At 33.8% G+C, this 27,264-nt stretch overlaps 1 protein-coding gene across 6 annotated transcripts in view; it reads left to right on the plus strand.

Annotated features, from left to right (window-relative positions):
• Positions 1–27,264, plus strand: part of LOC118192442 (uncharacterized) — a 299,890-nt gene that overhangs the window by 242,026 nt on the left and 30,600 nt on the right. For 4 of the 6 annotated variants that reach the window (XM_085827054.1, XM_085827056.1, XM_085827057.1 and 1 more), the window contains 2 exons: positions 4,764–4,864; positions 12,362–12,479. In XM_085827054.1, the coding sequence (XP_085683180.1) occupies positions 4,764–4,864; positions 12,362–12,417 (157 nt within the window). In that variant the 3' untranslated portion in view covers positions 12,418–12,479. Of the gene's footprint in view, positions 1–4,518; positions 4,619–4,763; positions 4,878–12,361; positions 12,480–27,264 lie in introns of those variants that run through there. The other 2 variants (XM_085827059.1, XM_085827055.1) reach the window with 2 other exon arrangements.

The raw sequence follows: 27,264 nt of genomic DNA on the forward strand, positions 1-27,264 counted from the left end.
TTTTTTTTGTGCTTTCGCTGATCTCGTGGATTAACATTCTGCTCTTTTGAACTCACAGTTGCTAATACACTTCGTTTTGTCTTCGTAACCCTATTGTTAAACATTGCTATCTTCGCACTTATACCACCACATAACATACAACATCAAAATCATATAAAAAAAAAAATTCCTGAAAGCTTTTAGATTTTAATATTACGCTCTACTAAGGGTGTTTTTTAACGTTTTGTGTGTTACCTTTACTTATTAGATATCATGTTCTTCGCATTTTAACCATAAAATTCAGTTAAAAAGCAATATCGCAAAATAATTTTAAAATGAGCATATCATTAGAATTTCCAATACACTGTCTTGCGTGCAGGAGATAAATTTTTTTTTTTCCGTACAGTGTTGCTATTGCTCGCTTTGAAATCGTTGAATTTGTTAATCAAAAATTTTTAATATTTGACAAAATATGAAACTGAAAATAAAATAAATTCAAAATTCAAAATTAGGGCTTCCAGATGCCCATATTCGGTTGAGGATTATGTTATTCAATATCTGATGGCCCTAGGTACCGTTGTTTTATCACAGGGTGAGAAATATACATACATTTATGCAGATTCTTCATTATTTGATTTCTTAAAATGTAACACAGGGCGATAGTATTTGGTGGCAACAATTTGAAAAGTGAAACTGACATTTAAAGTTTTCAACGCAAAATGCTAAAGTGAAATTAATAGCCCTTCTGGGCTAATGCCTTTTGGACTAACAATTTTTAAAAGCAGCATTTTTTTGAATTCCGGATAAAGTGCTGCCATACATTTTCTATTTTTTTTTTTTTCGGGCTTTTCGTAATTCATCAAACTAATGTTCAGTTTTCTTCGCAAAATGATCTTCACAATTTTTTCGGTCTGTCTTTTTGACTTTATTATTAAACTTCACACTTTGCTACATAAAATTCAAGAGAAGAATTACAGTATTTTTAAAAGTAGCATACTTTTAGAATTCTGGATGTGTTAAAATTTGCGATTAACGTTTTTCATTTCTTTCTCAGTTCATCATATCAATGTTCAGTTTTCTTAAGATGACTTAATGCATCTTTTTTTGCCTTGTTATTATTCGCTTTCTGTCTTTTTAGTTTTATTTATTAAACGTCACTTTCTTCATACGTTCACCACCAACAGCAATATCACAAAATATTTAAAAACCACATATCTTTAGAATTCTGTGTTAGTTATAAGTGTCACCATATATTTTTTTAAATATCTGCTACATTATTTCTTTAAATTCGTTGCATGGCGATAACATCTGATGGCAATATTCTTTTACCTTAAACGTGATTCGGTCGCAAAGTGAGGAGCGAGAATAATAGCACTAGTGGTGGTTAAAAAAATAATTGAAAATAAGTTAAAATTTCAAATTTATTTCTAAGTGTGAAAAAAAAAAAAAAAAAAAAAAAAAGCTTGAAAGTTTTCAAATTTTAACAATCATCCAAAACGGATCTTTAAAGTTTAATGTAGTTTATCGGTACAGATTATCGATAGAGATGGTCCACGAGAAAAATCGAAACATACATAGAATACTAGAGGAATATGCATTTAGACTAAGCTGAGAACAGGATGTCCCATATGTCTGTAAATACTTTTAAAAGCCATAAAAAATTAAAGGAGTTGAAAGAATTGAATGCTGTTTGCAAAACTGTTATTCTCGTGAACGGTTTTTTTTCGGAGGGGGGGGGTAAAGGAAAAGAAATAGTTAAAATTATCGGCGATAGAAGGCGCTATATGAGAATAAATTACTTTTTCAAGGAAAACTATATTTATTTGTACCTAGACAAATGTTCACAAGCATTTCACTCTTAGAAGCAATGTTAAACATGTTCACAGAGATATTATATAATTACAAAGTATATAAAAGTTGCAATGATCTTAACAGATGGATATATAATAATTTACACATAATTACATTAAAACCTCAGTTCTCAGTACAAATCACAATATCACGTTGTATCATATACCTAGTTATGACTGCCCATTTATGTCTGACTTCTGTGTGTTGCTTTATTTATGACTACTGCTACAATTAACAGTTGTTAATGATGCTTACAGCATACTGGCCAGCATCATAACCACATGATTTTTTTATAATGTTTGTAAGTACGTATTTGTTTGCAATTCCTTTTCCTAACTTTTAGTAATGCCGCGGTTTTTTTTTTTTTTTTTTTTTTTTTTGTACGAAAATTTTGGAAGATTATAAGATTTCCTTAAGTCCTAGCATAGTTTTCTCTACATATGTATGTTTATTTAATGGATATGTATGTACGAAGTTGTTATCTATAACTGGGTTTCCAATTATTATGTTGGCCAATATTAATATTCATAATTTACTTATTAATTGTAGCAAGTTAGTGTACAAAAATATGCCTGTATTTTTAATATAGGTCATAGGTCATAGGTCTTCGCTTATTTAACAGGTATACGACCCTGAAGTCTTTACCTATCTATATCTGTCCTTAGTGGGTATCCTAAAAGTGAAAAATAAATCCAAATGTTGAAGCAAACCTGTGTACTTGAAGTGCTGAATGACATACAATATGGCAGCATGTATCAGTGGCATAACTTGGGCAAAATAGCGATTTAACATATCTGAAGCATAACTTTCACATCGTAAAAGCAATTTAGCACATCTGTAGCATAAAAACTTTGGCATAACTTTCTCCTCGTAGGTGCTACGGCTGTAGCGTCCTCTTTGCTCCGTGTCTTGAAGCTAATAGAAAATGAGGTATTTTTAACACTGTTCGTAATTCATAAATAATACAGAAACTGCATTTCACAATGGTTGCTATGATTTCAGCATATTATTTTCTTAATTAGATAAATTACAAGATTTACCGATAATATTTCAAATTTATAGTTCCCTATACCATTTGAGTAAACATTTCACACCTACAATATTTTGGTTTTATGTTAAATTTTAATGGCGACAATGGTGTCATTCTTAATACAGAAGCTGTTCGTACATTTTTTAGACGATTTTCATTGAATCTACACATATAATTTACCTATAATGTTTGTGTTTTAAATGTTCCATTTGATAAACCTTATTCTTCATTACCTTTCTACGCTATAATTTCCAAGACAATAGAGATTTTTTTGGGTAGCGGAAGAGGTATTTTATCCCATTCCTCTTTGACAGCTTTTCAAGGTCCAAAGAGGGTTATAGGTAGAAGTATGGAGTATCCGCTTTTTAAAAGTCCAAAAGTGCAAAAATCATCATAACATCAGGAGATTTAATAGAGATATGAGTGAAGCCTATGGCTTTGATACACGTTTCTTGCTCTATTTTTTTCCCAGGAAATTAACAGTGTATTATGACGTGTGGCTGCCTGCTTTGTCTTGATGCAGTTCTACTAATTGATGACACGGTAGCTAGTGAGTAGACATTTTATATTTGAAAATTGGGTATAAAATGTGTTTCTGATAATATGTGGAGTTGACCTTAACAGTTTTCTGCACTCTCTTTAATTTTTATTTGTTCGTTATATCGAAAACCAACAACAATCATAAATCCTTTTGAAAAAATTTCCAAAAACATTCTTTAGATTCTTTAAACCATGTTCTAAGATTTTGATGATAATAAATATATTTTTTTTATTGCGCTCATTTAAACACAACGAAAATGCAACTATTAGGACAATATTTTCCCATTTCTGTCTGAATAATTATTTGTCGTTGTGAATTCCTGCAGCACGTATTTCTTTCGGCTAAGAAGAAGAAAGACTGTGCATATTATATTTTTTTTGGCTTTCTAAGATTCAAATCAGCTTTAATGGCCTTGTTTACAGTTGACACTGAGCATTTTAATAATTCTGGGCAGCTGTCCTTTGGCTTGAAAGATTTTCTTTTAACATTAAAGTTCTTACCTTTGCAACATTAGAAGCATTATTTTTCCTTGGTTATATATTTTAAGTAATAGTTCTTCTCAAAGCCAAACTTTGACATTTTTTAAAATTTTCTTACTTACAATATTATCTAGCGTTGCTTTAGATACCGAAAAATCATGGATTTCACAGCATTTTTTATAACTACGTACGAATAATTTTCTTAGGAAAGAGCAAAAACATAGCTTTCCGTCCATTGCTTCTTTAAAAACGCCATTTTGCATGAAATCAAAATTGTCAGATAGCAGACGATAATTTATACTTTCAAAAATGTAGCTGAAGTTAAAAAAAAAAGGTTTCCCAAGCATTTTTTATAGCAAGTCGTCTAAAAATGTGCAAACAACCTTTATAACAGGATATGTTGACATGTAAAATATCTGTTGATATCAATAAAATAATAAACACAGATATCAATAAAATAATAAACACAGATATCAATAAAATAATAAACACAGCGACTAAGGAGTCCTGATAGTATGGTATCTCCACTGATATCACTAGCCACTTTCTTACATAGCGATATAACACTGATATCCGTTACCCCATGGAAAGTTTAATATTTTCTTCTTATTTCCTACTTAACGGTGTAATAAATCGGTCTCGGGTCTTTATATGTGCAGGTACGTTTTCCAAGATTAACTGGCTTTTCCCTCTAAGAATATATTTCTCATAATAATATTAACAGGCATTTTACCTGAGGTCTGTATTCTTTGTACTGAAATAATCCGGCAATCAGTTATTTTACTATTTCTTTGCTTAAATTTGTACTGAAATATAGGTTGCTTTATGTAAAATCTTTTGCACCATACCCCAGAAAATAGTTCATATAATATTTTACTTCCAGGAAGAAGAAGAAGAACTCTTCAACTCCCTTCTTGATGAATGCATTCATGGTGTTGCATGGGAGCAAGTCGCTCAGCATGGCAAAGACTTATCAAGAGAAATGTATTGTGCTTTGGTAATTATGAATGCTTTTAAATATTTAGATATTTACATCAACAAAGGGTCGTTATTGCGTATGTGTATTATGTTATTATTCAAAAACTGCCGTATGAGTTATTAGCATCTATGCATACTAACTGAATTTTTTTAATCAACATTCTTAAAATTTAAACACTTTAGATTTTATATAAATGCACCGTTTTTTTTTTTCTTATTACAGTTGACTGTGGACTAACTGATTTCTCTAGTAAAATGCTTTAGAAAAAAAATCGACGGATACTTAATTCAGAAAATCATACAAAGTTGCATTTATAGGCTGTGAGTCAGATAAAAGCAAAAATTTTGAAAATCTAACTGTGAAATACTCAGCAAAATACTAAATGAAAAATAAAGAAAAACTTATATTTGCATCAATAGTACCTCTAAAGGCGAAGACCTCCAAAATGGCGATCAATTTTCAAATAGAAATGCGCGTGCGTAGTAGGGTTGCCAAAAATATTCCGGCCCTCTACTCGGTTGGGTTACCATATACCAGGGTTCGTTTGAATTCAGGAATGTTCGAGAACCGCATCTAGATTTTCTAAAAGCCACAAGTTCATATTTACATCATTATAGAAGTAGTAGAGGAAGTTTTTCAATAGAAAGAAATCCCTGATAAATTTGTAAAAAGAGTCTAAACTATTCAATTACTTCTTTTTGGACACTGAATAGTTTTAGTTTACCATATTTCATACATATATTTTATATGCTCGAGCCGCACAAATAGCCTGCGAGAGCCGTATTAGGCTCGCGAGCCGCACTTTGGCCACCCCTGCCATATACAAAGAAAGGAACCTAACACTGTAGAAAAGGGGGAGGGAAGCGACAAGTTGTAGATAAATTGATGGGGTAGAATGCTGATTGTAAATCCATAATAATGGGAAATTTAATGAATGGAATCCATAATGAATAACTAATCAATGAAATCTATAATGAATGGCACCCAAGGAAGGTTAAATATTCATATTGATCATCAATTGACATTTGCGGCCACAATTCACTTGGTGCTCTAATAGTGCCTATTCAAGAACATTCGCATTTTTGATACCATTGCAATAGGAAGAAAACCACAGTAGAATAACTCACTTCTTAACAGCAACAGAGATAGAGGCAAAAGTGCGCAGTTATCCAATATGGCAGCCTATTAAGAGAAAGGTTTCAGTTTTTGAAATTTGGAGTTCAGGTTCCGAATTGGCTACGTCATTAGCGTTATACAAGCCATGTGAGATAGACTGTCCTAGAAATGGCTAAGCTAAGAAAAATTATTACTATTTTTAGAATGGAGAGGGAGAATTAAGATGTATTGTTAGTTTAAATCAGGGTTTCTTAAACTGTGGGTCGCGAACCCCAAGGGGGTAGCAGCACCTCCAGCAGGGGATCGCCAAAAATTTTAGCAGTTTTGATATTTAACTTAATATAATAATTTTACATTTACCAAATATTTTTACACAATGTATCTGAAAATAGATAAAGATAAGACGCATGTATCTGAAATTAATTCAGAGAGAGACAGAGGAAAAAACGAAAATTCAGACAGAGGAAAAAACGAAAACGTTTAGATGCATACTATTTATAATATAAACGTTCATTTTCCTTGCTTTGCACGTTACGAAGCTATCATTTCATCTGTTACTTATTTAAAATTTTCACATTCTATGTCTTAAAATTAGAAATTAAAGCTAATAACCTAAAACTACAAGCATATATTACAGTAAAAGCGAAAAAATTGACAGTTTCACTCACACGAGTGTCAGATTTGCGCAATACTTTTGGGGTCCCACAAAATTTTTGTAAATATTATGAGGTCCTGGGGGTCGCGAAAAAATCTCAGTGATAAAAAGGGGTCGCGATCGAAAAAAGTTTAAGAAACCCTGGTTTAAGTCATAATTTTGAGATTTACATATTTTTATCTTATATATATATATATAAATTTAAACAAATTTAAATTCTTAACAAATACGTATAAAAGTAAAAAAGTAAAAAAGCAAATTTAAATTCTAAAAAAAAGAAAAAAAGCCAAAATAATTTAAAATAATTTAAAAATATGCAAACATGTAAAAGATTTAATTCTCGAACTAATCTACAATATCATTTAAATTCAGAAGCATAAGCAAATCTAGTGCAAAATCTATCCATGAAAATAAATGTACTAATTTAATAAATTAAAATTAAATTAAACAATTTTTTTAAAAATGCATATGTGAATGATCGTAGAGTAGGCAGGAGACAGACTTATCAAGGGGAAGTTGCCTCCAAACCTAACTCTCCAATCATTCAATTCGTGTTTCGTCATTCATGCAGGCAAGGGTAAAAGTCAAAACCAAAAGTAATTCCAATAAAGTGGTACCCTTAGAAATTAACATTTAAGTATTAACATTTAAGAATTAAAGTTCAAAAAGGAAAATACTAATTAAGTCTTTTGAGAAACAAGCAAATAAAGTTAAAAATTAAACTTTTTCTTAAAAAATTAAATTTTTTTAAAAATTAATTTTTTTATAAAATAATAAAAAAATCTAGAAACCAATGTATTTTAGAAATCCTTGTCTACAGAAACTTCCCCTACACGAATATGCATATCAATAAAAAGAAACTATAAAAGAACTATACATAATCATATAAACCAATAAGAAATAAAAAAACAAAAAGAAACAAAAAGAACTAATTCACAATTTTTAAAATAAATATATATTTAAAAATATAATTTCATATTTAGAAAATACTTAGATACTACATAAAAAATTAAAAAAAAAAAATACTTAAAGCAAGTAAATAGTAAGTTTTAATTCTAACTTACCTACTATATAAGTGTTGGGGTCTGCAAAAGTGTTGTGAAAGAGAAGTAAGTGTGTTCTTCAAATTATATAGATGGCGCTTATGTAGGTAAAGTTGAGTGTCAAGCTGTTATCTTTGTTATAGTAAAAATTTTTTTGTAAATATTAATATTAATTAAATTAAATTAAATTAAATTAAAATTCTAAAGGTAGTAATATATATATGATACATGTATATATGTAAAGTATATAATATATAATATGCAAAATATAAAATCTAGCTTTAAAATAATAAATTAATAGTCCTTTAACTTCCGTTTCATTCCGAAAATAACAGCAATAAATTTTACTATTTGCAGTTTTAATGCGCATTTGCCAATGAAATCTGAACCCCAAATACTATATATCAAAGTGTCACGTGATCTAAAATGGAATTCGGTATATAAAAAGGGTAATTACGTCACAACTCCCTCTTCTTCCCTTCGTTCGTCTCTTCTGCTGCTTTTCGGCAAATTTTACTTTTCTAAATTTATCCATTGTTTAAGATGTAAGCTGAACAAAATAAGGAGGTGCATAGCGCACACACAGTGATAATATGCATTGTCATCCAGGAATAAAATTATTTGTGGAACTCAGGCTATGTCTGCAAGTTTTTTTTTTTTTTTTTTCCCTGGTTTATGCATCCATCGTTCTAACTACGCAGCAAAGTTTTCAAGTTATGCTGCAGTCCTCTTCAACGCCAATCCGTTGCAACTCTCACTAAGTCATCTTATTTTATCTAATAATGCAGTTATCAGATGGATAATAACGCAGTTATCATATAATAGAGCAGTTTTATCACACACACATATATATATATATACGTGTGTGTGTGTGTGTGTGTAAAGCAAACTATTCTAATTTTAAAAAAATTAAAATTAGAACTTAAAATTAAAGGGGCAATAGCCCCTTTAATTTTAATTTGGATATTTCCCCTTTTCTAAAAATAGTAACTATTTATAATATATAAATCTAAATTTCATCATTTACAAATTAATCCGTATCATATGATGTTACATAAAGCTATAATAATGCAGGTATCTATTAGCAAATCCCTGAATAAGATTTCATTTGAAACTAAAACCTTTTTGACTCTCTCCCACGCTTTCTTCTGAATGTGTCTCATATTTCCGCTTCCTTGCTTCGAAGTAACAACATGCGGCTCGCTTCTTTGGCTTTTTTCTTAAAATGTGCTAAGCTTCCAAAAGTATGGGGTGTAGATTGCGTCCATATTCATACGAGAATACGTATATGATTCAGAACGTTCTTATGTATATGCCTCAGAACATGAATCTCAAGAATTGCTTTAGAAAGAAAGAAATTAAATCGTCGGCTACATCTGTCTGCTAGTTCCATAATTTCGTCTATATATAAAACTCTCGAAATTATTATTATATTTATTATATATGTGTGTTAGAAAGAACATCCTAAAATATCGGAAAGTGTACACATTAACGTGAAAGAGGTTCCAACACACCAGAAACTAAACTAATTTTATTTACAACTACAAAAATGTTTCGAAAAAAATGAAACTTTGAATGGAGGATCGAACATCTTTCCATTCATGTTTACTAATAACTCATGTAGCGTATCAAGATACTCAATAGGAGTTGCTGTTAAAGTTGCAGTTACGCTGATTCCTATTTATATGCGTGTGGGTATACGTTGAATGTGAAAGCATTTATATTATTAATCGCTATTTAGTTTTAAAAAGTTGTGATGCACATATGCTCCTGTTCGTGAAAACTGGAATACAATGAAAGAATCATCAGAATTGAATGCGTAAAGTATTTTCTCCCTCCTTTTTGCATGCCTACGCGGTGTAATGCTAGCACCCTCGGCGGGCATTTCGAGAGATCCAGGTTCGAATCCCTGCGAGAGATTTGTACATTTTTCACGTCTCCTGCTTAAACTAATCTCTCCACAGTGGTGCTTGAACTAAAAGGTCGAAATTGATGATTCTTCAGCACGGGCATTTGGCGATAGGGTCCCCTAATCCCCAGTCACCCTTTAAAAGAGGAAAAATATAAGGTATTCTCTCTCTCCTTTCTGCATGCCTTCGTGGTGTAACGGTAGCATACTCGGTGCGTATTTCGAGAGTTTCTGGTTAGAGTCCACGAGAGGGCATTGCTCATATTTCATGTATTCTGCTCCCAAATAACCTAAGGCCCACCAGCGGCCGAGCGGTAACGTCGCTGAACACTGGTAGTTCGGTCCGAGGTTCGAATCCCGCGAACGGGCTGGCTGCATGGGTGTTTTCGTGGTTTTCCCCATGTGTAACGTGTATACGAGCCAGTTTCCCTTAAAAAGTCCTCCACGATGGCATCCCAGATAGCCCTCGAGTGCTTTGCCGTAATTTAATAAACCAAACCAAACCAAACCCAAATAACCTAAGGACTCTACAAATGAAAGTTGAAAAAAGATGTGATGCATGCACATATATGCTCCTGTTTGTGAAAATTGGAACGCCGTGAAAGAATCGTCAAAATTGAATGAAACTTGAAAAAAGTTTTGGTGCACATATGCTCGTTTGTGAGAACTGGAAAACCGTGAAAGATGAGAGAATAATCAGAATTGAATAAAACATGAAAAAAAAAAAAAAAAAAAAAAAAAAAGGCGTGGTGCACATATATACTCCTGTTTGTGAAAACTGGAACACCATGAAAGAATCAACATAACTGAATGAAACTTATTCCACATATGGCTTGGAAATGATCAAATCTGCTAAGTATATATTAAATGAACCAAATTAGCATTAGCTGAAGCCATCACGCTATACAATAAGAACTTCGTGGCATTGTACCAAATAAGTTTTGAGTGTATACGTGAGGAACGGCATTCCATATTACTTCTATTTAAGCGTAAAGTTGATTCGTTTTGGTTCGGGGACGAGTGTCACGAGCGGTTGCCTGTACACGAAATTTTACACAACAGGCGAAGTATCTGGTGAATGGATAGGCAAAGGATGAAGTGGTATTTGAGAGATTTAGAATAAGTTCTAAACATTTTTCACCTATATGTGAAAGAGCATTTTTATGTTGCAATATACCTACAGGGAAGATACAACTTCCGGCTTCACAACCTTCTTGATGCAACAGTTGTTGATAAGAGTACCTGAGAGTCTTAGCAGATATGATCACCCTGGTATCCATTGGTGCGACAGACCTCCACATTTGGCTATGGTCTTCTATAACGCTGCATAATTTACTCTGAAAGAGAACGTTGTCTAGTATAACATGTAACGTGCATTCAGCCGTCAATTTGCTATATATTGAAGCAGGTTTTGTCGGAAAAGATGACCTGCTATCAACTGCAACGCCAGTGGTTATATTGACAAGCCCATTGTAGCAGCCACACGTCCATGGTTTTGAGGTATGTGAATGTTTCACAAAGAAACTTATTCACGCAATATGTAAGGTAACAGACTCCTCCTAACTTTTGAAACTAGCAATAGGATATTTGTAGCAGCGCTCCAGCGTTGTGCCAACTGTCGAGATGAAGATGCACTGTCTGTGACTGTTGTACGAAAGGAGTGCTATTCATCCAGTGATGATGTAACATTTCGTGGTCCATTGCTGTTTTCGTGACTTACGGTTGCTTTTTAAACTCAATGATTCCCCATTCGCTTCAGTGACAAGGCATTATGTCCCATACAAACTGCAATTTCACGATAGAAAAATTCTTCTCGCAGGCCAATCAATCGTGCTCGTTCAAAAGCCGTAATTTTAATATATTATTCCCCTTGTCGTCGACAAAGCATAGAGATTTCTCATGAAAAGTTTACCACCAGCAAATGATGAAATACTTCTTATATTTCATTATGAACATCTAAAGAGCTAACTTCTGGCTCCTGATTGGACTTCAGTTCATCACACTCTCACCGCCAGCAAAGAATTTCTAAGATATTCCTTGATGAATCTCTTAAGGTATTCTTAGATATTTTTTGCCGCCAGTGAGTCTTCAGAGACAACGTGTCTCATTTTATTATTTCAAGTGTTCACATCTTTATGGTGAAACAATTATGAAAATCCGTTATGTGTGAGCCCCTAGTGGGATTCCGTGACAAGCTCTGGTAAGAGTAGGATAAATTCCTGCAGAACGAAACTAAAGCATCAAAGAGCTAACATGGCATTTCAGGCTCTCAGCATACGCATGCGCAATCAATCTGATATTCTCATAATTTGTATACCCTGACCATTTTCTCTAAAATTTTGGTTATCTGCACTATTTTTCTATTCCTTCTGCAGAATATGCACCTGTAAGGTAAAGAATAATATAAAGATTTCAGTTTAATCTATAAAGGTCTACTATTTAATTTATTTCCCACTTATATCTTATATATTTGTTTGGATACACATCAAATTATGATCGCTTGCTCAGGATATGCGACGCAGTCTTTTTATTATTGATAAGATAATAAAATTCAATGTATATTTCTGCACTTTTCAACTGATAAGTATTATTAGTAAAATATTATATTGGCTTAATACCCCTCTCTCGCGGTCACTTATTAGTACACAAAACATCAGTTTGAATGTGCTACATGTTATGATTTTAGTAGGTAGATCGCGACACATTTTTTTAAGAAAAAGTGTCGATCATACCTGTGTACTGAAGCTTATTAAATGTATTAAAACGATTTTTCTCGCAGATATCTCACAATCCTGGCAAGTACATGCTAGACAAAGAATCTCTCGCCATTCTTAGTAAGAAACTCTTCAAGAAAAGCAAAGGCCAGGATTGGAGTGAATCTTGTGAGCCGATAGACAGTAAGTAATTTTAAAAACAAAACTTCCTATTTTCATATTTTCTTTTCTGAAAATTGTACTTCATTTCCGTATGTAGTTTTGTAGAGTTATTAGGTTTATTAAGATCAAGGAATGCGAGAAACTAGCATTGCCCTCGCTGATATTCATTAGCTGTCTTCTAACTACTAGACAGGACATGTTTCCAGTTGTACCACAAGAGTGCGGATGGGAAATGCGATAATACGATTATATTTTCCTCGAGATATTTTTATTAGTCCAAAGGGGCTTTGTCCCGAGGGACTATTGTTTTCGTTTTGCGATTTTGCGTCGAATCACTCTGAATGTCCGTTTCACTTTTCAAACTGTTGCCACAAATATTACCGCCCTATATTATATGTGAAGAAATTATATATGAAGAATCTACATAAACGTATGTATGTTTCTCGCATTGTTATAAAACAACGGTACCTAGAGCCATCCAATTTTGAATGACGTAATTCTACTGCGAATATGAGCATCTGGAAGCCCAAATTCGAAATTTGGAATTTGTTTTATGATCGATTTCATATTTGTAAAATTTTAACGAGTTTTCGATTAACGAACTCAAGGATTTCAAAGCGAGCAATGGCAAAGCTAAAGATATGCTCAGTTTAAAATTATTTTGCGATATTGCTCTTGAACTGAATTTTATGGTTTAAGTGCGAAGAACATGATATTTAAAGTAACTGGAAGTTCAATTTTAAAATAAGCTAGTTGTCGAAGACAACACAATTCAATTTAATAAAGTAGGCTCACAAACCTAACCTGCATATTCGAATATCAGCAGTAATGCAAATTCCGAGAACATAAATCTTATCTAAGCTAGCAGCAACTTCGTAACTTAGCCTCGAGAGGCAGAACATTATCAATCTGATTCAAGAAATGTGGCCACTTTCTGAATTATAAAGAACGTTTAAAAAAAAACTAGATTCAGATCATAATGACTTATTTTTCAATAAATATTGTAAATTATGAAAAAATACAGAAAACTAATGCTCATGAATTTCCCAGCTTAAAGGCTCTCATTAACTCTGATTTTTTTTTTTTTTTTTCTCTAACCAGAGGTTTACTGGTAAGATCAATGGATGTTAGTAGTTTAGCCACGTGGCAGCTTTGTTGCAGCCGTCTGTAAATGGTTTGCCGTCTGTAAATGGTTTTCCGTCTGTAAATGGTTTTCCGCCTAAAGGCATCTGGGAGGATGCTATGTGCATATCTGGGTTGATATATAGATATGTTTAGGGAAAGTACCAATTTTTTTTAATAGAAAAAAAATTATATTGTAATTGAAGAATCCAGAATTCCCTGACCAGTCACGGAGAACTAAACATGAACTAAACATTCAGTCTACAACTCCACGGAGTCAGCTGTATAATCACCTTGGTACTATTAGGTTTTGAGGGCCGTAAAAAGTCGCCAAACTATTGTTGATGCCAATGCTGCCAAAAATAATTGCGGTAACCCTAATGCAAGAAAGGAAGTATAATAGTAAATAACTGTCTAAGATTGATGTTTTAATTTAGATGAAAGGTTAATTTCATATAATACTTTTTTATTATTATAATTTCTATAAAAAAAGGCTAAACATGACTGAATGGAAGCATAAGAGTAAATAACTATTTCAGATCATTATTATAATTTATATAAAAATTGCTAAACATAACTGAATGGATGCCTGGATCGCTACTTCGCTACCGACTTATCGCTAAAGCATAATTTCATCTCTTTGTTGTTCAAACGTAATTTTCTATAATGAATGATGCCTTTTCTTTGAAAAAATTCTCGGTAAAGTGCAGAATCGCTCGCTTATTTGTTTCCCGCTTTTTACAATGGTAAAAAGAGTTGGATTTTTGTCAATTTTCTTTTACTTTTTAAGTGAAAATAGGTCGATGTGTACATAGATAAAGTCAAGGGTGTGCGCAGTGCCATTTTTGTGCAATTCTGGGTTTTTTTTTTTTTTTTTTTTTTTTTTTTTTTTTTTTTTTTTTTAAGTCCAAAGGGGCTTTGTCCCTGAAGGACTATTGTTTTCGTTTTGCGATTTTGCGTCGGACTCATAAACGTGGGTTCACTTTTCAAACTGTTGCCACGAAATGTTAGAGTCCTGCATTATATTTGAAGAAATTAAATAATGAAAAATCTGCATAAATGATTGTCTATTTCTCGCATTGTGATAAAACAATGGTACATAGAGCCATCGAATTTTGAATGACGAAATCCTACTGCGAATATGGGCATCTGAAATCCCAAATTTGGAATTTGTTTTATTATAGATTTTATATTTTATAAAACTTTAACGAATTTTTGATTTACAAACTCAATGCTTTAAAAGCGAGAAATGGCAACGTTATATAGAAAAAAAAAATACTTTTATCTACAGCTCGCGAGACTGTGTATATCGGAAATTCTAAAGATATGCTTAATTTAACATTATTTTGCGATATTGCTCTTGAACTGAATTTTATGGTTTAAGTGCAAAGAACATGATATTTAATAAATAAAGGTAACACTCAAAACGTTAAAAAAACGCCCCTTTGGACGTAATTTAAAATCTGAAACATTTCAGTTTTTTTTTTTTTTTTTTTTTTTTTTTTTTATTCATTATCTATTCATATTATTATTTATGTTTCAGAGAATCGCAATATGCTATGTTTTTTTTAAGAGTTTTAGTGTAACTTTTTTTTAAAATTTATTTTAGAGTATGAGTAAAAGAATTATTTAATTATTATAGAGTCATAACTAAAGAGATATAGATAGTTATTTCCGAGTAATAAATAGTTTCTTGAGGTAACAAATTTGGTGAAAATTTTTGAACACAAGGATTTCAAATCGAGCAATGGCAACGTTGTACAGAAAAAAAAAAAAAAAAAAAAAAAAAAAAAAAAAAAAAACATTTTTATCTAAAACGCGCGAATCTCTGTATCGAAAATTCTAAAGATATGCTCATTTTAAACTACTATTTTGCGATATTGATGTTGAATTGAATTTTATGGTTTAAGTGCGAGGAACGTAATATTTAATAAATAAATGTAACACACAAAATGTTAAAAAAAACGCCCCTTTGGACTAATTTAAAATGTGAAACATTTCAGATTTTTATTTATTTATTAGTCCAAAGGGGCTTTGTCCCTGAAGGACTATTGTTTTCGTTTTGCGATTTTGCGTCGGACTCATAAACGTCGGTTCACTTTTCAAACTGTTGCCACAAAATGTTAGAGTCCTGCATTATATTTGAAGAAATTAAATAATGAAAAATCTGCATAAATGATTGTCTATTTCTCGCATTGTGATAAAACAATGGTACATAGAGCCATCGAATTTTGAATGACGAAATCCTACTGCGAATATGGGCATCTGAAATCCCAAATTTGGAATTTGTTTTATTATAGATTTTATATTTTGTAAAACTTTAACGAATTTTTGATTTACAAACTCAATGCTTTAAAAGCGAGAAATGGCAACGTTATATAGAAAAAAAAATACTTTTATCTCCAGCTCGCGAGACTGTGTATATCGGAAATTCTAAAGATATGCTTAATTTAACATTATTTTGCGATATTGCTCTTGAACTGAATTTTATGTTTTAAGTGCAAAGAACATGATATTTAATAAATAAAGGTAACACTCAAAACGTTAAAAAAACGCCCCTTTGGACGTAATTTAAAATCTGAAACATTTCAGGTTTTTTTTTTTTTTTTTTTTTTTTTTTTTTTTTTTTTTTTAAGTGAAAATAGGTCGATGTGTACATGGATACCGAGTATGTGCAATTCTTAAAAACGCGTCAAGTAGTGGGTGATTCTGCACTTTACCCAAAATTCTATTGCCGACTTTTCGTCATGGGCAATTCCCAAATTATTAAATCGATAGGATGTATATATAAAAGGATTTAGAAATTAAACTAGTATTTCAAAGGCGTCTTAATAAATATAGAACTATATAAACTTATGCAATCTGAAATCAGCGCTCACTGTTTAGATTTGGCTAGATTTGGCTCACTGTTAAATGGGCGCATTTGCTATATTTGGCGCTTTTGCGCATGTATTTTCGCTGCAATTTTTTTACGGTCCTCAAAACGGAATAGTACCATCACTTTTTTTACTTTTTTATGGATGATTTGACACCTAAGGAGTAGCAGAAACAACAAGAAGAATAAACAAGATTCAAGTTACAGGGAAGTAAAAATATAGCTTAATAGATAATGTAATGCTGATATTACTATGTATTCTTATTGGAATGTAGGTTTTTTATAAAAAATTTTTTTTTAAGAAATAATATTGTGATAGTTACCTCTAATTTATCCACGAGTACTTTTTACTTGTTTATGTTCCCGTTGTAATCGCATCCTTCAGAAATTAAATTATTCGCATAAATTTGACTTCTCAAATTTTAGACAATAATCACATTTCTTATTAAAATATATGTCAAAACTATTCCCTTCCAGAATTTAAAACAGGGTATTCATAATTCTGTGAAACATTTTAAAATTTCATCACAATTAAACAATAAAATTCGGTTTTGAGGGCACTTAAAAATCGCCAAACTATTGTTGATGCCAGTGCTGCCAAAAATAATTTCGGCAACCCTAACGAAAGAAAGGAAGTATAACTATCTAAGATTGATGTTTTAATTTAGATGAAAGGTTAATTTCATATACATTTTTACTATTATAATTTATATAAAAAGGCTAAACATGACTGAATGGAAGCATAAGAGTAAATAACTATTTCAGATCATTATTATAATTTGCATAAAAATTGCTAAACATAACTGAATGGATGCCTGCATCGCTATTTCGCTACCGAGTTATCGCTAAAGCATAGTTTTATCTCGTTGGTTGTTCAAACATAATTTTCTATAATGAATGGTACCTTTTCTTTGAAAAAATTCTCGGTAAAGTGCAGAATCACTCACTTATTTGTTTGCCGCTTTTTACAATGGTAAAAACAATTGGATTTTTGTCAATTTTAATTTTTAAGTGAAAATAAGTCGATGTGTACATAGATAAAGTCAAGGGTGTGCGCAGTGCCATTTTTGTGCAATTCTAGGACTTTTTTTTTTAAGTGAAAATAGGTCAATGTGCACATGGATACCGAGTATGTGCAATTCTTAAAAACGCGTCAAGCAGTGGGGGATTCTGCACTTTACCAAAAATTCTATTGCCGACTTTTCGTCATGGGCAATTCCCAAATTGTTAAATCCATAGGATATATATAAAAAAGGATTTAGAAATTAAACTTGTATTTCAATGGCGTCTTAAGAAATATAGAACTATATAAACTTACGCAATCTGAAATCAGCGCGCTTGCTAGATTTGGTACCTTTTGTGCATACATTTTCGTTGCAATTTTTTTACGGTCCTCGAAACAGAATAGTATCAGCTAATGCAACAACTCTACAGTAGTGAGCTGAAATAAGCTCACTACTATAGTGTATTACTGAGATCATTTGCTTAAATGCCTAAATCGATGTCTGCTGCAGAAGCGGATAGCACGTACCAGAGGAGAATGTGATGTGTTATTGGTAACCAGAGCCACTCAGGTCTTTTAATTTAACCCCACATCTTTTGACAAGAGGGTAACCATGAGCAATGCTGTCTTGTCAATATACTCCGTTAATTTCTATAATAGTATTTACAGTTGTATCAAGCATAATGGTCTCTGGTCGACTGTCCTAAATTGGCATACCAGCTGAGCAAAACAGATTTTTGCACAAATATCTGCCATATGAATGAATACATCCAGTTTTTGTGAAAAATGTAAATAAATAGTGATTTTGTCTTTGTTTCAGTATTAGAAAATTTAAAATTACAGTATAGCTTTTCTTGGTGACTTTTTTTTTTTATGTTTTGTGAATTTACGAACAATATTTCACAATGCAAGTATCCCGAGCTTACATGAAAAACAGCTCAACTGTATACCTGGACGAAATGATTTCTGCTCAGGAGGATTGAACTTGATATGGAGCTCAAAATCATCCATCCACACAACAAGGAGTCCAGTGCTGATACTATTAAGCACTGGAATCCAGTGCTGATATTAAGCAGTAGATTCCTTGTCTGTGTGGACAAGCATATGTCTCTTTAAAGCAGTTTTGAGTTTAAATGACTTATTACATATATCACAGACATGTGGCTTTTCTCCAGTATGGGACATAATATGTTCCTTTAAATGAGGTTTGTCTGCAAATGTCCTGTTGCATACAAGACATACATACGGTTTTTCACCAGTATGAACACGCCTATTCCTCACTAAATGAGCACTGAGGGTTTATTACAAATATCACATTCATGAGCTTTTTCACCGATATGGATAAGCATATGAGTCTTTAATGTTCCTTTCTGCTCAAATGACTTACTACATACCTCACATTTATGTGATTTCTCACCTGTATGAGAAATCATGTAAATGTTCAAGGAATGTTTGGATGCATATAAATTACTGCACACTGCACATGCATATGTTTTCTCTCTACCATGAACAAACATATGAATCCTTAGTTTATATCCCGTTAGAAATGACTTGTTACATATATCACAAACATGTGGTTTCTCACCAGTATGGACACTCATGTGAACTTTTAACTGACCAGTAAGTCCAAATGACTTATTACAAATACCGCATGTATGCGATTTATTACCTGTACGATGTAACTTATGACTTCTTAGACCAATAGAACATGAGAATGACTTCTTACATACATCACATACATACGGGTTTTCCCCTGTGTGGATAATCATATGACTCTTTAAACATCTTTTCATTGCAAATTGTGCATTACATATATTACATATATGAGGCTTCTTGCCAGTATGGATAAACATGTGTCTGTTAAACTGGATGCTGGATGCAAAGGACATGCCACATATATCACATGCATGTGGTTTCTCTCTAGTGTGAAGAAACATATGATACTTAGATAAAGTCAAGGGTTCAACGTAGTTCTTTGTGCAAAGGACTTGCTACAAATATCGCATGTGTATGGCTTCTCTGAACCTGGCACTTGAAGAAACCAGCGGACTGTGCCTGGGCAATGTGGACGACTAACACACTCAAAAACAGAATAGCCCTTGATAAAATAGAGAAAATCTCAGAACACTGCCTAAGCAGAAACAACCGTGGATAATATTATAATGTTTCAAAAGTTCAGAACTTAAAGCAGATAACCAGAATAACGCTTAGTGCCTTGCAGTTAACAATATGTAAAAACTATTATTAGTTTATAATATTCAACCTTGTTACTCTGGAGTCTTTCCCGCCGTGATGGTATATAATTCCGTTTGGTTCATGTCCGTGGTCGGAAGCCATCATAGCGGTGCACTCACTCACTCACACGTGCTGTTTTTTCACTAGTATGAGCAAGCAAGATTAATGCAAAAGACTTCCTACATATACGACTACCATATATTTTCTCACCAATGTGAATATGTTTATATCTCCTTAAATGAGGAGCCCACCAGCAGCCGAGCGGTAAAGTCGCTGAACACTGGTAGTTCGGTCCGAGGTTCGAATCCCGCGAACGGGCTGGCTGCATAGGTGTTTTCGTGGTTTTCCCCATGTGTAACGTGTATACGAGCCAGTTTCCCTTAGAAAGTCCTCCACGAAGCATCCCTCCCCTTAGGCAGATAGCCCTAGTGTGCTTTGCCATAATTAAATACACCACACACCTTAAATAAGATTTTAGTATACAAATGGCTTGTTACACACAACAATGATGTATGTTAAGTCATTTGTATGACATTTTATAAAATTCATACATACAAGACTTTTTATATAGCATATTCATTATATATATATCTGCATATCTATCTTTTATATTAATCATTTGTACAGTGTAATATAGTTCATTTCCTTAAGTCATAGGTATCTTTCAGTGACTTGCTACACCTATGGCTTTTTATTTCATAGTTCCACATGTATGTTTAAGTGAATGAAATTGTTAATGAAACATTACACATGGTATAAATGTGGTATCACACACATCACATGTATGAGATTTCTCACCAGTGTCGCTTCACTTATTTCATTCATTGCTTCATCGCGAAGATTTTAACATTTATAATATATGCAGGTCCCATTTATAAATTGCATCCATGTCAAAATGTAATATGAAATATACACGACTTCTCAGCCACAAAAATGAAGATTCTTTTCCAGCTATATATACTGATGCTGGTATCTTAATAGATTATGTGTCATAATATATTTTCAAAGGCAGAAAGTCTATGGTGTAATACAAATAACTATTAACAGCTTTCTATGCTCTCTTCACATATATCTTGTGCAAGTTTTCAGTCAAATGTGCTTTGCAATCTAGAAGTACAAAGTTCCATTAGCTTCAAAAATCCAACACATTTAAAAGAATCTTGAAATTTTGGTATTAATTAATAAGAAAGGTGCTACTTTGATGGTAGCACCGTAAGAAATACCAATTTAGTAGTTTAAAAGAATTCACATTTAGTGATTAAATATATAAAACAGCTCTGTTTATATTTTATGCTTTATACTGCTGACGCTCTAACAGGAATTCAGATGTCCAGTTACTTTAAAAGACTGCAGGAAAAGAACGATTCTCCGCTAAACCAACATCATAAATACTTTACACATTACTCGCATATATTAAGGTAAGCGACCTTAAAAATTTCATATTTGTGGATGAAATGCAAAATTTTCGGTTTATACTGCTGACGCTCTAATTGGAATTCAAATGACCAGTTACTTTAAAAATGAGAGAGCAAGAAAAGAACAATTACTCGCCAAACGATTATAATAAACAAACATCATTACAATCACACATTAATCAAAAGAAAGTAACCTTATTAATAAGGTCAGGTTAATGCTAAATGGCAAGCAAACGATTTCTACTTCATAACGGAAAGTAAATGACATGGATTACACTTTTCCAACGATGCAGAGGTCATTCATTAAAGAATAATTACGTTGTTCTTTGTTACACAGCCTGAAACAAAAAACAAGACAGGAAATTAAATTAAAACAAAGTAACTGTTGCCATTCAAGAAGTCGCAGAATAATTAAAAATTTAAATTTGCTCAAAAAATAGAATTATTAAGAACAGGGACGTAGCTAGAGGGGGGCAAGGGGAGGCATCTGTCCCCGGGCTCAGAATCCAAGGGGCGCCAAACTGATGTTACGACATTTTATAATTAAATGTTTTCCATCCTTGGTAAGCAGTAGGGGGCTCGAAATCTTCAGTTGTCCCTGGGCGCTGAAAACCTTAGCTACGACTCTGATTAAGAATTATCCACTTTAGTAAGCTCCCTTAATTCTCTTTTTCTCTCGCAATTCCTGGAGATTCTGGCAGCATTAGTTTGAGGGTTCCTGGAGAAACCAATTTTGAGACAAATTAGTCGAAAATGCCCGCGCTTGCAGCTGTGTTCCACGTCCAGCCAATCAGACGAAAGTTCTGCTGCTGAAGGTTCGCGGGAAATTTCCATTATGGGGATGGCTGTAGTATGAGGTCGTGGATGACAGAAATGAAAGCCAAAGTTATCGAAGAAATAATAATAATAATAATAATAATAATAATAAAAAAAAAAGATTAAAAACTAATAGAAGGAATGAGAATCGTGTTATAAGGTATTTCTCCCACTTTCCTAGCGTGCCTTCGTGGTGTGTTGGTTCTGCACGCTGGGCCGGTATTCCAGAGGCCCGCGGTTCGATTCCCGGCGAAGGCGATTGCTAATTTTTCATTTCTTTTGCTTCCGAAATAAACCTAATGTCTCTACAGTGGCGCCCGAACTAAAAGTGTTGTCGGATGATGATTCTCCGCACCCACATTTGGCGACTGGGCCCCCTAAAAACTCCAGTCGCCATTTAAAAGAGGGAATATATAAGGTATATATAAGGTATTTCTCCCACTTTTCGTAGCGTGCCTTCGTGGTGTAGTGGTTTTGCACGCTGGGCCTGTATTCCAGAGGTCCGTGGCTCGATTTCCGGTGAAGGCGATTGCTAATTTTTCATTGTCCTTTACTTCCGAAATAAACTGAATGTCTCAACAACGTAATGACTTCCTAACTTTGAAAGTTTATTTCCGGGCGATGGCCGGAAGAATTGATTTTTCTCCCTTCAACTTCAGACTGCAGCTTATTTTTTGAAAAGTGTAGAAATTACTTAATTAATATTTTTTATCGTATTTGTCTTAAACGAGGGCGAAGAATTTAATTTATAATCCGTAAAAATTTCAGCATTGAAATTTAAAATAATAGACATCAAATAATCAGGAAAAAATCAAGAGATTTACGAAAATTCGCCAAAAATTCAGAACTTAAGATAAAAATTTGATACAAATTTCATTTAAAAGATTTTTTTTCTGCTGCCCTGTGGTACAAACAATAAATTTCCGATGCTTTTAGTTTGCTCGTTAAACGAAGTTGTACGCAAAAAATCGTGTAAACATTAAAATAAAAACAATCTACATCAAATTTTGAAAAATCGTTTTACTTCATTTCATTGCCATTCATAAATAGCACGTGTGCAAATTTTTACTCCATACCTTATCAATAAGTAGGTTAAAAACTCGATGACAAACTTTTGACCCTAGCAATAAACAACATAAATGAATTAAATAATGCTTATAAAAATGGCGAACAGCAATAGATTAAAGTTTTACATCATATTATGGATCATAAACATGCTCTGTCAGTCGAATGATTTCTCTTCTGTTATCAAAGGAAATTAGCGCTTGTATTGGAGAAGAAACCTCTTAAAGCGAAGTAAATTAGCAATACTGAATTCGTTATCTGAAGATGAGAAAACAGCTTGGAACGCCTCCTCAGATAGATTTGATAACGCAATTTATCATCGTTCAATATTGATATAAATAAAAAGATAAGGAATAAAAAAACACTTATCTTTTTACATTTCGACAAACAGAGAACTCTTCCTTAGTTTAGAGTTTAATTTGTAAATAATCCAAACGCATGAATCGAATTCTGATGTTTCACAATGCTGGTGCTAATAATTTTTTATATTGTATTACTATATACAGTAAGCTCGGCATAATAAAATCACTCTCGTTGCAAACATATTTAACAAGCGGCTGAGTTTAATAGACGGCGGTTTGTATATTGCAAATCGTGATATCAGTTTTAGAATTAAGTAAAATAATACTTAACAATTAATCCTAAAATAATAATTTAAAAAAATTCTGAAAGCTCTCAGGTTTTATATTACGCTGAGGGGCGTTTTTTTTTTTTTTTTTTTTTTTTTTTTTTTTTTTTTTTTTCATTTTTTTTTATTAAATATCATGTTTTTCGCACTTAAACCATAAAATTCAATTCAACAGCAATATCACAAAATAATTTATAAAGTGCATATGTTTAGAATTTCCAATACACAGTCTCGCGAAATGGGGATAAAAATTTTTCTTTTTTTCGTACAGTGCTCGCGGTGAAATCGCTCAGTTTGTTAATCAAAAATTAGTTAAAGTTTTACAAAATAGGAAAATAGATAATAAAGCAAATTAAAAATTCCAAATTTAGGATTCCACATGTCCATATTCGAGTGGGGAACTACGTTTTTCAAAATTTGATGTCTCTAGGTACCGTTGCTTTTTATTAGCGCGAGAAACATACACACATTCATGCAGATGATTCTCCATTATTTAATTTGTTTAAATACACTACTAGCCATTAAAATTGCAACACCACGAAGGAGAGCAAATGCAAAAAAGATATTTATTGCACGTAAACAGTTAACCAAAGATGGAATATATTACTTAGCTGCTTCTTTGAGCTGCCTTACATAATTTAACATCCAGCCTTCAGAAGCTGTCCGGAGGGGCGCCACTCCCAACGATCAGCTCAAAGGGACTTTACATGTTGCCATCATCCATCGCCAAGCCTTGATCGGGGGCCAGCACACGTCGGACAGCCCTTAATATCTACATGCAAACGTCCCCGCATCCAAGGTTCCCGACAAGACAGTACCAGTACGCTCCCTGCCGAGTCTGAACCTACCACCGAATAATCGATGGTTCTAGTCACTGTGAAGACTACTTATATACCCAAGGAACCGAAGCTGTCAGGACACAGGTCCAGTCAGTGGTCTGGAAGAACCCCGGGTCTCCTCCCAATAATGGTCACTTCCGGAAATTCCTACCAGTCGATCCCAGTGGATGGGTTGTCCAGCATCGTTAGCCTATGCCAACCAACGCCGAAACCCCAGCCGACATACATACCAGCGGGCGGCCGATGCTGAACTGAGGGAGTCGAGAGCAGGTTTCCCTTTTTTTTTTTTTTTTTTTTTTGTCTTCATTTCCCCAACCCCTGGCCTTTGGTCGAATACCGGGTCTCTTGCTTTTCCCTCCCGCGCACGGTCGGTTCCAGACGGTTCCGGATATTCATTCTCCGGGTCAGGTGCCGGCGTCCGATCCTTAGATCAAACACCAGGTCTCCTACTGCTAACGGTCGGTTCTGGATATTTGTCCTCGGCTACGAACGCCACCCGCCTGCACGTAAACAGTATAGCATGAAGACACAATGATTAAATATGTATTTATTTTGGGGGTTTACAGGACTGCGAAATTAGTATAAATTACCCTAATGGGGTAAGGTCCGTTTTAGCAAAAAAAGGCCTTTACCCCATTACGCACGGAGTCAAACTGGGTTTGAAGGACAGAAATCGGCAACTCATTCCATGCTGCTTCAAGTCTATGCCACACCTCATCAACCATATTAGCTAGAGAGGGATGCCGGGCCAGTCTCTCAGCAACCTCTGACCAGGTATTTTCAATGGGTGACAGATTTGGAGACTGTGCAAGCCAGGGCAGAAATTGAATACCCTGTGTATCGAGGAAGGTCAGAACAAGACGTGTAACATGTGGTCTTGCAATTATCTTGTTGAAACATGACGTTTTGCAAGCCTCAAAGATAGGGCACAACCACTGGACCCAGGATGCAAGAAATGTACCCATGGGTGCGTTCAAATTACCGTCGATCCGAACTAGAGATGTGCGTGTCGTGTACCCAATGGCTTCCCAAACCATCACACCAGGTGCACGGCTCCTATGCCGATATCGAATGCAAGCAAGCGACGTGAAGTCTTCTCGGAAACTTCACACACATATACGGCCATCAGAATACTGCACGTAGAACCGGAACACGTTTGAAAAGGTAACACTCCTGTACCAGCTTTGTCGTTTGTGGCACCAGAGTCGCCGTCTCTCTCTATGCTTCATTTTCAAAGGAAGCCGAAGTAATGGTCACCCTGCTGATAGTCCACGTTGCTGCAAACGTCGAAGCACCTTACGAGCTGATACTGGTCGTGCTGAAAACATGGCCATTTCCTGACTATTGGTCCGTGATGTGGTCGTACGGTTTTGCAGGGCTGACTTCACAATATGTCTGTCCTGTCTGCCGTTAGGGTCATGGGAGGGCGTTGAAATCCTGCATGCCGTTCAGTATGACCCTCAGCAATCCATTGATTCCATATTCACATGGCAGTGTTTGGATGTCGACTGGTGCGACCGGGGATATCACGGAATGATAGTCTACACTTTCGATAAGCAATGATTCTTCCTCTATCGAATTTCGAAACTTGCTGGGAAGTATTTCCTCTTCTTATTTGAAGCATAACACGATATTCTGAGCAAACTTCCCCTTATAGAGCACTTTACGAATCCATTACACAACTTTTCTTTTTCTTTTGTGCAGTGCTTCAGATCTCGTTTCTCTCCCCTGCGCTGAAATACTAATCATTTGCATATGCCAACTTCTTCTTCCTTCGTGTGATTTTTGACGTTCGTCAGATTATTCCTTCCTCGTGTTGAAATTGTAATGGCCATCAGTCTATAATGCTGGGCTCTTATATTTGGTGGCAACAATTTGAAAAGTGAAACGCCGTTTATAGTGAACGAACGCAAAGCGTCAAAACGAAGCTCTTTCGGTGCAAATTAGCCCTTTGGGATAAAAACTAATATTAAAATTAAAAATTATTAACGCAATTTAAAAATATTTTTATACTTAAGATCTTGATGAAGTTTTATCGTTTACAAACAACGGTTCTATCTGCGTTTGTTTCATATAATGTTCAACGACAGTTTTTCAATTCTATTCTTAGTTTTGTAAAATTGCTGGTAACTTTCTTAATTACCATTTTTCAGTTCAAGAATTTTTCTGAGATTATGCAGTGCTTTTCTAGATTCATTTGAAGGTGGCATATCATCACATTTTCCTCTATCAATTTGTTATCAGTTTCTGCAGTTCTTTCAACAATTTCGTAGTCAGTTTTCACTCATGCTGTCTCAATATTTTGAGGAAATTGACACATATTATAAAAGCGAAGCTTTATCACTTCCCTCATTGATGTCTTAAACATAAACTATAGTTTGCAATTCTTCGAACGCTTCGTCTACATTAAAGCCAATTTTTTCCCGATTTTAAGAGATTAATCTCATGCAGTGACCATAATATGCACAATTCTAGTAGTACTATAGACTTTATTATCTCCATCAAAGTTCACAAGATTGAATTCCATTCACCATTTTCTGATCATCTTTTTTGTAATGACACTTGAAAACTTTTATAGTACCCTGGGTGAAAGGCTAAATGCTAGACGTTGTATTACAATAAGCGACTCTGATATTCTTCAAAAACATATCAGAGGTGTGTGTGTTTGCTTTCAGGAAAAGATCAGAGTTATCTGTGTGAGTTATATAATTTGTTTTAGCCCAAAGGGACAATTTGCCCAGAAGAACTATTAATTTCGTTTCGGTATTTTGCGTCGTTCGTTATAGCTGTTTGAAGCGCATTTCAAAT

This window comes from Stegodyphus dumicola, chromosome 11 (assembly GCF_044657685.1).
Source record: "Stegodyphus dumicola isolate Sdum_Otavi_A_Nest chromosome 11, ASM4465768v1".
In the NCBI taxonomy this organism is placed as follows: Eukaryota; Metazoa; Arthropoda; class Arachnida; order Araneae; family Eresidae; genus Stegodyphus; species Stegodyphus dumicola.